A 13,291-nucleotide genomic window follows, 5' to 3' on the forward strand; every position below is an offset into this window, starting at 1 on the left:
ATTTTATTTCTATAGAAATTTTTCCACAAAATTTTATTTCTACAGAAAATTTTCACAAAATTTTATTTATATAGAAAATTTTGTCACAATTTTATTTCTATAGAAAATTTTTTGTCACAATTTTATTTGTATAGAATATTTTATTTCTATAGAAAATTTTGTCAAAATTTTATTTCTACAGACATTTTTCACAAAAATTTGTCAAAAATTTTATTTCTATAGAAAATTTTGTCAACATTTTATTTCTATAGAATTTTTCACAAAATTTTATTTCTATAGAAATTTTTCACAAAATTTTATTTCTAAAGAAATTTTTCACAAAATTTTATTTCTATAGAAAATTTTCACAAAATTTTATTTATATAGAAAATTTTGTCACAATTTTATTTATATAGAAATTTTATTTCTATAGAAAATTTTGTTAAAATGTTATTTCTATAGAAGTTTTTCCACAAAATTTTATTTCTGTAGAATTTTTTTACAAAATTTTATTTCTATACAAATTTTTCACAAAATTTTATTTCTATAGAAAATTTTCACAAAATTTTATTTCTATAGAAATTTTTCACACAATTTTATTTCTATAGAAAATTTTGTCATAATTTTATTTCTATAGAAATTTTATTTCTATAGAAAATTTTGTCAAAATTTTATTTCTACAGACATTTTTCACAAAAATTTTATTTCTATAGAAAATTTTGTCAAAAATTTTATTTCTATAGAAAATTTTGTCAAAAATTTTATTTCTATAGAAAATTTTGTCAAAAGTTTTATTTCTATAGAAAATTTTGTCAAAATTTTTTTTTCTATAGAAAATTTTGTCAAAAATTTTTTTTCTATAGAAAATTTTGTCAAAAATTGTATATCTATAGAAAATTTTGTCAAAAATTTTATTTCTATAGGAAATTTTCTCAAAATGTTATTTCCCTTCGTTTTGTTTTGTTATTGTTGGTTTTGTTCTTTAATCATTGTTGGTGTTTTTGATTTCAGCTTAAAACCATGCATTGACTAAACTAAAAGTGTAGCTTAACCAACAGAGGAAAATAATGTTTGTCAAATTTATTTGGGCAAAGCCCTATAGACTGCAAGATGGTTGGATGGACGCACGTTTCGGAAATACCACATTCCTCATCAGCATCCTCTACTTGCAGCAAAACTATCAACCAATTATCAGAATAAATTCAGGCAGTTCATTAAACCCAACAATGAACCACACTTGAACCTTCCGAAAAAAGGTTTTACATAATAGTCGGCTTATGCCGAAATAAATTCGTACGAAGATATCTCTTTTCCTTTGCCACCGTCAAATCATCGATTTGAGTGCAGTTGGCTGTTTATTTTGAGAGTGCTTCCTCTTTTTTTCATTCGTTTTGTTTTGTTTTTATTGGTTTTGTTCTTTAAGCATTGTTGTTGTTTTTTGATTTCAGCTTAAAACCATGCATTGACTAAACTACAAGTGTAGCTTAACCAACAGAGGAAAATAATGTTTGTCAAATTTATTTTTTCCCGATAAAATTTCTCAAAATTTTATTTTTATAGAAGATTTTTTCAAAATTTTCTTTCTGTAGAATTTTTTCTCAAAGTTTTATTTCTATAGAAAATTTTCTCACAATTGGTAGAATTGGCCCCGTTGACTTTTTCCTTTGCCAAAAATGAAGACACCGATGAAAGGAAAACGTTTAGCTACAATTGAGAAGATAAAAAATTGAAACAAGAGCTGTTGCTTATCCGAAACAGCGCTTTTCAGAAGTGTATCGAGGGTAATTCGAAAAAAGTCTGGCAGAAGTGTATACTATTTTAGGGGACTTATTTGAAGGGGACAAGGAAGTTACTGATGAATAAATAAATAATTAAAAAATAACGGTTACATTTCGATCAGACCTCGTGCGAAAGCGTGCCAATAAATGTATTTTGTGGTATTTTAGGAAGACAACTTTGTAAAATACCACAGAAAATATTTAGGATATAAATAAATTCTTCATCACTTAACTCAACAATAAAAAAAAAGAATATATCATATAAAAATAATCTTGTAATAGCAAAATGAAACGCTCCAAATTAGAAAAATTGATAAGAAAACGTTTTAATGTAATTCGAATAAAATTTTTCAGTGACTGACTATAAAAGCTTTTTTCAGAACAAAAATGATATTTTTAAAACTCTAATTGTATGCTAACTTGATTGAAACAAAGTATTTCAACACCCCCTCTCAATCAACTAGCCCAAGCTCATTTCGCATATTCATGTATTTACTAGCATCCGTTGACTTCGTAAAAATATCAGCCAGTTGTTTTTCGGTGGTGATGTGTTCTACGGAAATAGTTCCGTTTGTAATGTGGTCCCTTATAAAATGGTGTTTCACATCAATGTGCTTCACACGTTTACTTTCTAAATTATTTGCCATGCCGATACAACCGTTGTTATCTTCATATATTTTGACTCTGTAATGTTCATCTATTTCCATAAGATCTTGCATAACGCCCCGCATCCACACAGCTTCTGCTGTTGCCATACTGAGTGCCACATATTCTGCTTCAGATGATGAAGTTGCGACAGTTTTCTGTTTCTTGCTGCACCAGGCGACTGTACAACCAAACACTTTGAATATATATCCACTTACAGATTTTCTGTCTATGGTTTCTGATTCCCAATCCGCATCTGCGTACCCAATAATCGGCTCAGATTCACAATTTTTAAATATTAGCTTGGTGGTTACAGTGCCTTTAAGATATCTTGCAATTCTTTTTAAATGTTGCCAATGCACATCTGAAGGATTTTCTTGAAACCTTCCAAGATAACCAACTTGGTAGCATATATCTGGCCTTGAACACAACATAATGTACATTAGACTTCCCAAAAGTTCCCTGAATGGCTGTTTGGTAATTTCTTCGTTTTCAAAGCGTTGCAAATGAAGCCCTTTTTCCATTGGCGTTTTCACTGGATTGCAATCTTGGAGGCCAAATTTTTCCAATACTTTTCTAATATTATTTTCTTGAGATATAGCTAAGCAACCATTTTCGTATACAAATTTTATACCTAGGAAATACTTAAGTGGTCCACAATCTGACATTTCGAATTTTTCGCTTAGTTGTTCTTTGAGCATGTTTATACTTTCTAGTTTACTTCCAATTATAAGAAGATCATCTACATATAATATTAAATAAAGTACGTCATTGGTTTTCTTATTTTTCTTCACGTAGAGGCAGTAGTCATGTTTTGAACGTATAAAGCCCAATGAGACGATGAAATTATTGAATTTATCGTTCCAACATTTAGGCGCTTGCTTCAATCCATATAGGGACTTCTCAAGTTTGCAGCAAAGTCCATTTTTACATATAAGACCATCAGGTATTTCCATGTATATATTTTCATTTAAATTTCCGTGTAGAAAAGCAGTTTTCACGTCTAGCTGATGGAAGAAATATCCATGATGTATTCCAACAGCTAGAACTATTCGAAGGGTAGTTAACTTTGCGACAGGAGCATAAGTTTCATTATAATCTACTCCGTACTTCTGAAGGTAACCTCGTACAACTAGCCTAGCTTTATATTTAGTTGGGTTTCCATTTTCATCCTCCTTTATTCGAAAGACCCATTTCGACGTTAGCAACTTTGAGTTAGGAGGAGTAGACACAATTTTCCAAACTTTATTATCCTTCATAGACTTAAGCTCATCATCCACTGCACTTTTCCATTTGTCTTCGTCGTTCCTTTTAAAAATATCTTCATAGTTTTCTGGGACATTATTTTGTATTTTTTCTGCGTTGAAGCCTGTTATATAATCAAACAGTTTTGTTGGCAAACGAGATATTCTTCGACTATTTCTTGTTGTGTTTTCCTGCTGAATTTCAACAGAATCTTCTCCTGATTGGATGTCTTCTAAATTTTCAAGCAATTGACTTTCGATACCACTTGCTTCTTGTATAGATTCATCTTCTAAATTTGTGGACGACTCACCAGGAGATATTTCGCATTCGGTCACAGCATCATATTCTTCCCCCCCTTGCTCGTGACATATTATAATATTAGTGTCATCAGTTTTTGATTCTTGCAACCCAAATGGGTAACACTCTTCGTCAAATTTGACGTCACGTGCCACGACAACTTTTCTATTTTCGATGTCCCACAATCGGTAACCATTGGGAGCATAACCAACCATAGTCATTTTCTTCCCTTTTGGATCTAATTTCTTTCTTTTTTCATCTGGCACCCAAACATATGCCTTGCATCCAAAAACTCTTATTTTTCCTAAGCTGAGCTTTTTACCATACCATATTTCTGCGGGAGTTACTTTATTATCAAGAGCTCGAGTAGGACATCTGTTAATAATGTATACAGCTGATAGAGCAGCTTCATTCCATAAATACTTAGGAGAATTGGACTCTATTAGCATTGATCTGATCTTTTCAGTTACTGTGCGATTAAATCTCTCAGAAACCCCGTTTTGCTGGGGTGTATAGGCAACTGTGGGTTCTATCTGAATACCTTTTTCCTTGTACCATTTTTGTTGGTCTATAGCCAAGTATTCTCTACCTTGGTCGATTGTAACCTTTGAAATTCTCAATTGGGGGAACATGGCTGTCACCAACGCGTCATATTCTTTAAATTTCTCAAAAACTTGAGATTTCTTTTTAATGCAAAATATCATGGCGAAATGAGAAAAATCGTCTATGAAGGAGACAAAATACTTGCAGCCATCCCATGAGCTGGGTGTGATAGGGCCGCATACATCAGAGTGAATTCTCTCAAGTAGTCTTGTTGACCTCTGTCTGGAATTATTAAATGGATCTCTACATTGTTTCGCCTCTGTACACACGTCACAAAAGTTTAGGTCACGGGTAGGTACCCGTTCGTTTAGCATTTTCATATGTTTTAATTTTTCCATTCCAGATATCCCTATGTGACCTAGCCGTTTATGCCACAAGGTAACATCATTTGTGTTACATATCATTGCTGATTTTGAATCAATGCTTAGTGAGAGTTCGTAGAGGTTTCCACGCAGATATGCAAATGCTATTTTGTTTTCCCCCTTTTGAATAATGGCAGTATTATCCACAAATCTGACTACTAAACCCTCATTGGTTAGTTTTCGGACAGATAATAAATTATCTCTCAGATCTGGAGTGTATAAAACGTCTTTCATATAGAATTTAACTCCTTTATTACTAATTCCTTTTATATCCCCTACATAATTTGCAATTATAGATTCACTATTTTTCGCTACATTTATTTCAACTGGGGTCCTTAGTTTCGTCATTGATGAAAAATAAGATTTTTCTTTAGCCATATGGTCGCTGGCTCCCGAGTCGATCTTGAATGCAATTTTGGCTACATTTTCTGATCGGACGTCATTTCTGGTGTTGACCATAAAGGAAACAGCTTTTGATTTTGCTGATCTTGCCTCTGCTTGCCAACAATCCTTTGCTTGATGGCCGTATTTATTGCATTTATAGCACTTACCGTTGAAATTCTTCTTTTTCTTGATGAACTTTTTCCCAGAAAATGCCGTTTTGTCACTTACTTCAACGAGGCGATCACAAAGTTTAGCTTCTTCGGACATTAATCGTTCTTTTACGATATTCAGATTCAATTTCCCATTATCCATGTTTTGAAGAGCGGTTATCAAAGGGTCGTATTTTTCCGGTAGTGTTAGAAACAGTTGAGCTAGCACATCTGCGTCTTCCATAGTCGCACCAGCCAATTTGAGTTGTCTCACCAAGTTTTCGAATGCTAATATATGCGTTATTATTGAATCTCCATCATTCATTCGCAACATGGCTAGTTTCTTCCTTAAAAGCAATTGGTTTACCACAGACTTTTTTGCAAATGCCGCATGCAGACTGTCCCACATATCCTTGGCACTTTCTTTATCGCGAATGAAGCTTAAACAATCCGAATGGACAAAGCTTACGATTCGGTCCATTGCTTTCTTATCCTTCTTCCTGAATTCAATTAAGGCAGCTTCGCCACTTGGAGGCATGCCGGTTAGAACATCCAATAAGTTTTGCGAGTCCAGGTGAATTTTCACGCGGAACTGCCAGTCATCAAATCCTTCCCCTCTGAATTGGGGTATACCGTGAGTTTCTTTTGCGTCGCCCATAACCTCTTGTAATAGCAAAATGAAACGCTCCAAATTAGAAAAATTGATAAGAAAACGTTTTAATGTAATTCGAATAAAATTTTTCAGTGACTGACTATAAAAGCTTTTTTCAGAACAAAAATGATATTTTTAAAACTCTAATTGTATGCTAACTTGATTGAAACAAAGTATTTCAACAAATAATAATTGCAAATCATTTTTATCTTTTAATTTTTTTTTAATAATATATTGTAAAGCAAGATTGAAAGGGTACGTTCGAACATTCTTACTCAATCAAATTTGTTTAAGTAAAGGAATTTTCATCTTCATTTTTAGTTATCTCTTTATCAGTGCAAGGTCTGAATAGTGTAGCAACATATTCAAACAAAAAATTTTTAATGTATAGGGAGATTATTGGAAAGTTGAAAATCATTTAATTATTCATATTACTGGTTTCTATAGTCAGACGATTGTAATAATTTATTTGAATACAACGCAGAGCCTGATATTAAAAAAAACGATTAACGTCCGAATGCATGATTTTATTTACAATTTATCATTGACAAAGAAGATAATTGAGTCATTGAAAAGAGAATGCCAGATACACATCTATAAACTTCTGGTACATGTTACAGTCCGGGCGATTGGATCAGATTCATTGCAAAAACGTCATTAATCCTTCAAGTTTTGTTAGTTAAAAACAACTTTGTTTGTTTATTATATTTACATATTGTTTTGAATTGCGGAATCGATTCTCTCAAGGGAAGTTTTGCTTCTTAAGCTATTCTAAGTAAAACAGTAAACTGAATATTAATTTTTTTAGTTTTGAGATAAATTCATTACATTTTTGTACTGCTTTATAACAATATTATTTGCAGCTATTTCAAATAATATTTTTGTCGGTTTATATGTGGGATATATATTATGGACCAATACGGAGAACTTTTCTACTAAAAACTAGTACTGGTACATATCTTATTTTGTTTCGAATTAGGCGTGATTTCGAAAGGTGATATGTAATATTGACAAATTGTCCTTTTCGGATTTTAATATGGCAATAAAATAATGAAAGAATGAAATGAAATCAAAATATTGCCCTATGGCAGAACATATAAAAAATTCGACAAAAAATGATAGAAGAATGAAATTTTATTTCCTATGGAGGAGGATCATATAAAAATGACGGAAAAATTGACTAAAGTCGATAATGTTTCCAAAAGTTGATATACATACCTTTTATAATGGTCAAATGAATTAAATTGTGTTGGCATTGGATAAACAATATCGCCAGCAGCATCTACAGCAGCATTACGTTTCACCAACCATTCATCACTCCAACATAAAATTTGTGAAATAATTTGATCTGTGTTATCTACAATGGGATATGTACGCCTTATCATATGGCGACGGTCCTTATGAGTGCTCATAGGTAAAATATCTTTACCAACCACTTTTCTTGACCCACACACTCGTTCGATGTAGTGTATAATGGGTGTGTCATTAAATCGGACAGTTTTCTTTTTCGAAAGTCCTCGTACTGGTGACGATAGGATTGATGGCGGGTTATCATCGGGTTTGTTAGATCGTTTGTTGCACATCGAACTCAGTTTATTTTTGTTCTTTTCAGATTCGGTAATATTTCTTTCCATAGAGGCAAAAGTTATTTTATTCGTTGTTCTAAGGGCACGAGCAGCCACGGCCTCTTTGCAGACGGCACTTGGACCATCAGGATGTTTATTAGTAGATGACGTTGACGCTACGGTGGCACGTTTATTTGATATATTTGTTTTTGATTCTGGTTTTTTGAGTAGCAATTGGTCTGCTTTGGATATTTCCTGAGAAAATGTTGTAAAACCACCATCTATGCTAGATGCCCTTCTAATGGGTTCCTTGTGTTTTCTAATGTCATCAATACTATGAGAACGCTTCAAACCCTCTTTCTGTTTGGGTTCATCTATCTTAGGGACAATGACTTTAGGAATTTTGAATGCGTTTGATTCATTTGCTTTGGTTTTAGCCGTTGTGGCCACTTTTGGTTGCTCTTCGGTTAAGAAAGCTCCTCTGTTGTTCGTTGTAATCTTTACTTTAGCCTTTTTCGCATTTGCTTCCCCATGCTCTGCAGACGTTGTGCTTTTTCGTTTTAGGCTATCTTTGGTAGGAGAGATATTTTTTTCAGCCAGCTGTTTTAATTTGTCCTTTCGACATTCCTTTATGCATTTTATGCGTTCTTTGTCACGTTTCTTACCTACACTTGGTTTTTCAGTCCACTTTTTCTTCAGAGCCTTATGTGTTTCTTCGATGCGTATTTGTTCCCTGATGGTATTTAATTTTTTCGATATTGGAGGTATCAATTTTGAGTTGGCCCTAAACGGTGAACTTGGCTCTGCAGAAACTCCCCTTAATTTACCCCTGTGTTTAGGTAAAACTGGTGGATTGATTATCTCAGGCTTAGATCTTAATGTGGTCGGTTTTTCTTTTGAAATAGATTTGTCATCACTTGCTTTTGGAAGTGGCTCTACAGTGGCACTAGAGCCTACATATTTATCATTTTCATTTTCAAATTCTTCTTCGGAAGATGATGAAGAAGGAACTGGTTTGAGTTTTGTAATACTCTTACGTCTAGATCGTATCAAGGGTGAGTCAGTATTTTCTACTGGTGCTGTTACAATTTCAGGACTTTTTTGTCTCTGGTCCACTTTGTCATCTTTGGAGGAAGACATTTGATTTTCAGTTTTTTTAATTTCGGCGGTTCCATCTCGCATTGTAGGGTCTTGTAAGTTGTAGTCTTTTGAAGACTTAGTCGGATTTGTATCATGTGTAGTATCTGTCAACTCCGCTTCTTTAGGTTTGGAATCATTTATGTCCTCTATGCTATTGTATAAATCTACAATGCCATCAATATCATCTTCAATTCGACCAATATCTTCAATATCCAAATCATCATCGGCATCTCCTTTGTCATCATCGCCATCATCTTCCATATCACTAATATCATATACCTGAGACATATTGTTGCAATTATAACTCTGCGAAAAGATTTTATTAGACCAGTCGGAAACCTTTGTTTCCAATTCTTTATCATAGTCTTCATCGTCACTTATGACCCAGCATGAATTGTTCAACTCACTTAATAATGAAGCGCTTTTTTCATAATCAATTTCCTGTTTTATTTCAATAGGTGGGTCAGCATTTTCATTTTCTTTAGGAGGATCATTTTCCAATTCTTTATCAAAGTCGTCCTGCAATTCGGCTTTCATATCGTTCAATAGTACTTGAGAGAACATAATCTCCTCAATATCTTCATCTTCTGAATTGGGTTCATATGACGTATAATCTTCCAAGTCTATATTATCGTTATTTATAGAAGTATCTTTAGCTTTATTCTCATTTAAATGATTTTTTAGTATCTCTAGGGCAGCATTATTGTCATCAGTTGAATCATTTAGTGAAGTATTAAATATATTAGGACTCTTAGTAATCTCTTTCGGTAAATGTTTTTCGGACGTAGGTTTCTCTGGTGAATGATGGATAATAATCCCCAAATCCTCTTCTTCCTCTGTTTCTTCCGCTGCCTCTTCTGCAGGAGTCTCATCATCACTAAGTAAAGTAATGAAGTCTCCATTGGAAATATGACTCTCCACATTTGCCAAAGGTAATAAAGGTTTTCCGCTTAGGTCATTATATACCAATGGGTTTATTTCTTTTAATTTGTCCTTCTCATCCTCATCCAACTCTCCAAATATATTCATAACATCGGCTGAAACAGAACGGATGCGTTCCTGTTTAATTTCCGAAATAATAGGTATATGAATGTTGGCATCGTTAATTGTGGAGGATGTTGGTGGTACTTTTTCTTTACTATTGCTAGCATTTTGATCTTTATTTGCTTCGGTTGGTTTGGCAAAAATATTCTGGCGTTCTTGTTCGTTGTTGCTCCTACCAGAAGGCTCGAGGGGAAGAGACTTATTCAAATTGATATCTTGCAATATGTTTACTTTAGAAATTTCCTCTTTCATTTGACCTGCTTCTGGCGATTTTTGGCATAATTTCTCATCCTGGATTTTTTCTTTTTTAATGTCCAATTGGTGATCTTTCCCATTTCCAGAGATATCATTGTTCTTAGATTGTTCAGCTTTTTTGGGTTCGATGAAGTCATTCTCATCGTCACTAATTATTAAAATGTGTTCGTCCGTACAGGGTTTTGAAGAATTGACATTGGTGGCTTGTCTGCTGGTAGAGGGTATATTGTCTGTTTCCCTTTTAGCTGTCGGTTGAGCTGGTTTTCCATTTGATTTGATTCTGGTTATTGGGCAATATTTTAATACGTATATGGGTAGAGTTAATTCATCTTCTTCCTCAGAACAATGAGTTGCTACACCAATTCCAATTGTATCTCCAGCACCGAGAGTAATTGTTGCATTCTTGTGAAGAGCACTGTTTACAAAAACACCATTGACGGAATTCTAAAATGGTAGAATTATTTTAGAAACTATGAAACTATGAAATATAATATTTGACCATTACATTACAGATGGCTGCATAATAAATATAATAGTAATCAAATAGCCTACAAACAAATAAATACTTATGTTTCTACACGAGGTAAGAACCAAATACGGGTCGATCTGAATGAAATGTCAATAGTATCGTTTACGAGTATGCACTATAAATTTTAACTTCGCGGGTTTTACATTTCGTGTTGTATTTTTTTTTTCTTGAGTTGACAGGAATAAATACATATATCGTTACATCGGCTCCCACTGCACTCATTCTTCGAAACACTTTCGCTATGCAACCAACGTATTCGCCATATTTGGAGTCTTTGACTTCTGGAAATGCATTTTGATTAAAGAGATGATAAAAGATGAATCGAAGATGGCATTCATGGCTTTGGCATAGCATTAACATATGGTATCGGGAGTAGATTAAATTAGAATAAAGATTTTTCATTCACATTACTTTTGACCACGGTTGCACATTACATTCATTGGCACGCAAAAGTTCCATATAACTATTTGGTCTTAAGCACACCGACGTTAAATATTTTTATTGATGGAACAGACTCTTTTCATATTAGTGGATTATTATTGAGCGTACTAAATAAAATGATGCACTTGCATCAGTAGTTATTTTTTATAGGATAGGAAAATAAAACGCCAGCCTTGCAACCACCAAAATTGATCGAGTTTGTAATAGGATGTGCAATAATCACATTATTCCAACCAACCTCCAACAACATTCATTACAAAAACAATAGCGTTGTAAACTCAGACCTCTCATATTGAAGACAAAACTTACCAAATCTTTTATGGTGACCGATTGGTTATCAGCGGATACTTCAATTTCTGCATGATGTCGCGACACATAATTGGAATCCAATATGCGAATCAGTGAGGATGAATGACGTCCAACTGTACTAATTCCGATCCTCAAACGATGACATTCGCCAATTTGAACTCTCTCCAAAACCCATGAAGAATACCTCAGATTATTCATGGTAAAAAGCTAGGAAGGTGGTGGAAGGTGCATTCATCCCATAGAATATTTAATAACCAATGGAATGTGTCGCCTTTTTTGTTTATGTTCAAAATGATCAATTCACAATTTACCTCTCCGACTGGCGATGTCTGCTATTTGAGTGTTGCCACAGTGTAAATATTATGTAGCGTAAACACAGATAAACAAGCAAAAATATATTGAAGGTAATACTACATTCGCACTACCCTGCCAACATTTTTTGAATTTGGGGGCGCTCCTGAGAATCCCCACTACGTCGAAAACAGTCGTATACGATATCCAAAACTCCTCGGAAAAGCGCCGTCACTATTGAGAAGTTGTACCACGCCAAGTTACTACAAAAAAGTATCGCATGAGTGCAATTATTAGGAGCCCTTCTGGATACATTTAGAAGGACACCATAAGAGCCCCTTCAAACAATCAGACAAAGTGCATTTTAAGATAGTTGTAAAAGAATCATTGTGGTCAAGTAAAACACGATTGTTTAGATGTTTATTAATTTTATGAAACATTTATAAATTCTCATAAATATAACATTTATACGACTATCACATCACATTTTTATGCATTAATAAGAGATTGATGTTGAGTTACTAGTTGTAAGTTAAATGTTGTAGCGTTTATCAGCCAGTACTTTTATTCCCAATGGAGGCAGCGTGTCTGGAAAAATATTTGAAAAACTATCACTTTATTCCATTTGGAAAGTCAAAAATTGTTCACCAATTTACTTTTCACAATTTTAAGCGTAATAACTATGTTTTCAGCACTTTATTTTCGTTTTCATTGAAATAAATTATAATAAGTCAGTTGCGCTTGGTGTTTCACAAAATATAAAATGGCTCTTGTAACAATAGTGATGGCAAAATACTTTCATGCGAATAGTGATGGCAAAATACTATCACAGTTGGCGATTGTTGCAGTGTCACTTACGAGTCTGTGGTAGCGATGAGGATGAAATGGAACATTGAAATGCTGGCAGGGTAGACACGAAACCCTCGTAAACGCGGATTTTGGCCGAAATCTTCCTAGATCTCAGTAGATTTGTAATAGGCAAATATCAGCTGGCTCGTAGAGGATTTCAACAAAATCTCTTTCAAAATCCCCTATACTTCCTTGTACAACTGTGGTTTTAGTACTAAAAATGCGCTTTTTGCAACCCTGCCCCAATTTTCCTTGTATATGAATGTATGTGTGCGTGTACACATATGGTTTGTGTTTGTATTGATATATTTACAAACAGCTGTTAAATCCTGAAATCTACGAAATTTCGTTATTTTGCCAGTCCGAACACTTGAGATTTGTAAAGAGATTTTGGTTCTAAATAGCGAGATTTCGTTTCTAGTGCGAACGTAGTATCTCTACCGTCAAATGAGTAGCTGGCTACCAAAAACACTAACTTTAAATTCGCTTGTATAGACCAAGTTTAAAACAACTACTATGCAATGCAGAGATTACATTAACAAAAGTGTATAAAACATTTCGCTAACGGCAACCGATTGTAGACAGCGTCGTTTTTTGTAAACTCATTTGGCAGTTCATTAGTAAACAATACCGCGTGCTATCGCATCGTTGAAAAATTGTTTCTTAAAATAGAAAATTACTGAAAAAGTGGAAAGTGTTTTTTTAATAACAAAATTATTATTGTGTTCGGCTGTTTGAATATTTCTTCCAAAAGAACACGAAGGGTGTTAGCAA

The 13,291-nt window shown here is 33.7% G+C and overlaps 1 protein-coding gene across 1 annotated transcript in view; it reads right to left on the bottom strand.

Annotated features, from left to right (window-relative positions):
- Positions 1–11,714, bottom strand: part of Setx (probable helicase senataxin) — a 36,173-nt gene extending 24,459 nt beyond the window's left edge. The window contains exons 1-2 of the mRNA XM_075303617.1: positions 11,378–11,714; positions 7,313–10,542 (exon numbers count right to left, since the gene is read on the bottom strand). Coding sequence (XP_075159732.1) covers positions 7,313–10,542; positions 11,378–11,575 — 3,428 coding nt within the window. The 5' untranslated portion in view covers positions 11,576–11,714. The remainder of the gene's footprint in view (positions 1–7,312; positions 10,543–11,377) is intronic.
- Positions 11,715–13,291: the final 1,577 nt, after the last annotated feature.

The sequence above is a fragment of the Haematobia irritans genome, chromosome 4 (assembly GCF_050003625.1).
Source record: "Haematobia irritans isolate KBUSLIRL chromosome 4, ASM5000362v1, whole genome shotgun sequence".
NCBI lineage: Eukaryota > Metazoa > Arthropoda > Insecta > Diptera > Muscidae > Haematobia > Haematobia irritans.